Source organism: Epinephelus lanceolatus, chromosome 22, assembly GCF_041903045.1.
Source record: "Epinephelus lanceolatus isolate andai-2023 chromosome 22, ASM4190304v1, whole genome shotgun sequence".
NCBI classification, from domain to species: domain Eukaryota; kingdom Metazoa; phylum Chordata; class Actinopteri; order Perciformes; family Serranidae; genus Epinephelus; species Epinephelus lanceolatus.
Window position 1 is genome coordinate 7,050,947 of NC_135755.1, and position 3,931 is coordinate 7,054,877.

At 41.1% G+C, this 3,931-nt stretch overlaps 1 protein-coding gene across 1 annotated transcript; it reads right to left on the bottom strand.

Annotated features, from left to right (window-relative positions):
- Positions 1-2,453: 2,453 nt before the first annotated feature.
- LOC144459643 (uncharacterized) lies at positions 2,454-3,394 on the bottom strand. Its single transcript, XM_078164005.1, has one exon. It carries the CDS (start codon positions 3,242-3,244, stop codon positions 2,579-2,581), a length of 666 nt encoding a protein of 221 aa, XP_078020131.1. The 5' UTR covers positions 3,245-3,394; the 3' UTR covers positions 2,454-2,578.
- Between the last annotated feature and the right edge of the window lie 537 nt (positions 3,395-3,931).

The window sequence follows — 3,931 nt, forward strand, 5'->3', positions numbered from 1 at the left end:
TCATATGGTGCTGAAGCAGGAGTGGTATATGTAAAAATGTATACATTAACGGCAGTACTTGTCGTCAAACCAGACCAGTGGCATTATATTTGCATATTCATCAGGGGGCGGTACCCATCCAACAGTCTCTCAGTGCCATAACAATCTCAAGCGGCACATACCTTCGTGTGTCGGTGGAATAACAGCAGCATAATAGCAGCATACCACTCCGAGAATCTGTATGCCAGTCTGGGGATCGGTATATACCAGTCTAGGGATCTTTATGCCAGTCTGGGTATCGGTATATGCCGCTGAGCAGCAATCGACATACCTTCAGCCACTTTTCGATCTCGGCGCTACTGCTCTTTTGATCGATAATGTTCCTCCTCGTACTCTGCTATCGTTCTTTCAACCAGCCCAAATATCTCTTCAGCAGCCGCAGTTAGTCGCTGCTTCACCAACAATCTCAGCATTTGGGCTTTAGACATGTTCACACTTTAAAAACACAACAAAGAGACAAGCAAACAAACCAAAAAAATAAAAAAATGGGTAAAGCTCCCTTATATTCTATTTTCTAATCCTGTGTCTTTGAGGAAACTAAATACTGCCCTATAACATTCCCTCATTTTCCCACTCATGCCTAAAATTCCTTCCAAGCTCTATTCCCATTCCAGCTCATACATCCTATCACGCAACCTGTTCCTTTCTAACTCATACTTACTACATTTCAAAATCACATGCTCAACACTCTCTGGAGCATCGCACCTATCACATTTATCAGACACAGACTTTGCCATTAGATCCAGAGTTGATTTGAAACTAGTGTGTCCAAGTCTTAACCTGGAAATGATTACTTCTTCTCTCCTGCATTTCCCTTTAAAAGCCTTTGTGTTAACTGATTTTTGTATTTCATAGTAGTGTCTCCCTTTAACATCCGTATCCCACTTCTTCTGCCACGAATCTATCACTGCCTTTCTGATTATTGATTTTGCCTCACCTTTTCCAAAGGGAATTTTCATTATCTCTTCATTACTTAATCTTAAAGCTCTTTTGGCAATATTGTCTGCTTTTTCATTCCCACTAACACCTACATGTGCAAGAACCCAACAAAATTGGACAAAAATTCCACTTCTGTGTAATCTCCACATTATCATTAATATTTCCATCACTAGATCCTCTCTTATTGATTCATTTGTATTTAAGCTCTGAAGAACTGCAGTGGAATCTGAACAAATGATCACTCTCTCAGGCCTAACCTCTTCTATCCATTGTAATGCTAGTATTATGGCTGTTATTTACTCTTTCCATGTTTTGCCCATATAATTTAAGCTGTATATCTGTTAGCTTTCTTTTCCTGGTAAAGAGCACGTAGCAAGACTTGGTAACAGACATCTTGAAACCCCAGTCATAAGACCATCTCTCTAGCTGTTGTATAGCCCTCTGAATGCAATTGATCACATGGAAGATATTTCTCCCTCTTTTCCATATCACCCCATCATCTGCATAAAGTGATGACTCAATATCTCCACCGACATTCTGAAATATATCATTTATCATTATGTTAAACAGGACTGGGCTAATAGCACTACCTCGGGGAATACCATTTACTATTTCAAACTCCTCTGAAATAGCATTGCACTGAATTTGGGAGCGTTTTCTCAAACTGGAGTACTACTGACAGTGTTTCCTTCACAATCTCTTTTTCTCTTTGTATCTCATTTTTAACATCTTCCATTGACATGCTTAGTGGCACTCCTGGGATTACTCCTCTTACTCTTGACATTGCTCCAGGGATATGAGCGTTCATCCTTTCTCCTTTTAGTGATGACATTCTAAGTATCGTTTCTTCTTGTTGTTTACTGGTTGCATGTATCAACACTCGGTTGTTATTCAAAAACCTGGCGTATTTGATTCTACCCATCTCTTCCTCGATTGCTCTGCAAGTTTAATTGGGTGATAGTGCCCACCACCCTGATTGAATTCGATCACCACTTTCCATTCGCCTTCTAAAGCTTGCTCCGTATTTTTCTGCCTTACATTCTGACTGCTTTTAGCTTTCTTGTTCATACCACCCGTGGCGTTGCTGCCATCCGACCAACTTATCGCTCTGTCTCGTGAATTTCTCTCCGTCAGAGCCCTTTTGTTCTTCCTAGACTGATACATCATCCAGTCCATTACATTTTCACTTCCATCTGAGCTAGATGTCATGATGTTACAGTCAGAGTACGGTTTATGCAAATCCGCCAAACAAAACTATTCAAACCTACCGCGCTACTCTCGCCACGTCACCATCCGTGTCACCAGCCCAAATATCTCTTCAGCAGCCGCAGTTAGTGGCTGCTTCACCAACGATCTCAGCATTTGGATTTCAGACATGTTCACATGTGAAAGAGCTGAATCACTTTTCTCCTTCACGTGTCGTCGTGTGTCTATGGAAATTTCTACTGTGCCTAAATGATTTTCCACAAGTTGAGCAGCTAAAAGGTTTCTCTCCAGTATGAGATCTTGTGTGTACCTTCAAATCTCGACTGTAATACAATCTTTTCCTACACTTAGGGCAGCTGAATGGTTTCTCTCCTCTATGAAATCTCATGTGTTATTACAGATATTCTCTTTCACTAGATCCTTTCCCATTCTCAAGGCAGCAAAATGGTTTCTCTCCAATATGAGATCTCATGTGTATTTTTAAATCTTCACTGTACTCAAATCTTTTCCCACACTCAGAGCAGCTTAATGGTTTCTCTCCTGAATGGCAACTCATATGTCTCTTCAGAACTTCACTTCGACCAAATCTTTTCCCACACTCAGAGCAGCTAAATGGCTTCTCTCCTGCATGAGAACTCATATGTCTCTTCAGAACTTCACTTCCACCAAATGTTTTCCCACACTCAGAGCAGCTAAATGGTTTCTCTCCTGTATGAGAACTCATATGTCTCTTCAGATGTTCATTTCGACCAAATCTTTTTCCACATTCAGAGCAGCTAAATGGTTTATCTCCAGTATGAGATCTCATGTGCATCTTTAAATCTTCACTGTACTCAAATCGTTTCCCACACTCAGAGCAGCTAAATGGTTTCTCTCCTGCATGAGATCTCATATGTCTCTTCAGAACTTCACTTCCACCAAATGTTTTCCCACACTCAGAGCAGCTAAATGGTTTCTCTCCTGTATGAGATCTCATATGTCTCTTCAGATGTTCACTTCGACCAAATCTTTTCCCACATTCAGAGCAGCGAAATGTTTTTTCCCTCGTATGAGATCTCATGTGGACCTTTAGAACTTCACTTCAACCAAATCTTTTCCCACACTCAGAGCAGCTAAATGGTTTCTCTCCTGTATGAGATCTCATGTGTATCTTCAGGTATTGCCTGTAACCAAATCGTTTCCCACACTCAGAGCAGCTAAATGGTTTCTCTCTTGTATGAGATCTCATGTGTACCTTCAGACCTCTCATACTACTAAATTTTTTTCCACACTCAGTGCAGCTAAATGGTTTCTTTCCTACATGAGCACTCATGTGTACCCTTAGAGTTTTCCTGTCACCATATCTTTTTCCACACTCAGAGCAGCGAAATGTTTTTTCCCCCGTATGAGATCTCATGTGGACCTTTAGAACTTCACTTCGACCAAATCTTTTCCCACACTCAGAGCAGCTAAATGATTTCTCACCTGTATGAGATCTCATGTGTATCTTCAGGTATTGCCTGTAACCAAACCGTTTCCCACACTCAGAGCAGCTAAATCGTTTCTCACCAACAATCAAATCATTGACAGGGACTTGATCATTTTTCAGAGAGTTTAAACCTGACTGAGGTTCACTGGTCTCCGTCCAATCATCACTGTCATCAGTCTCAGGTTGTAAATGTGTATCTGGATCTGAGTTCCTGGCTGGTTCTGCTCCTCCACAGTCCTCTCCCTCTGCTTCTGTTTCCATCTGTTCAGTGTGTCTTTC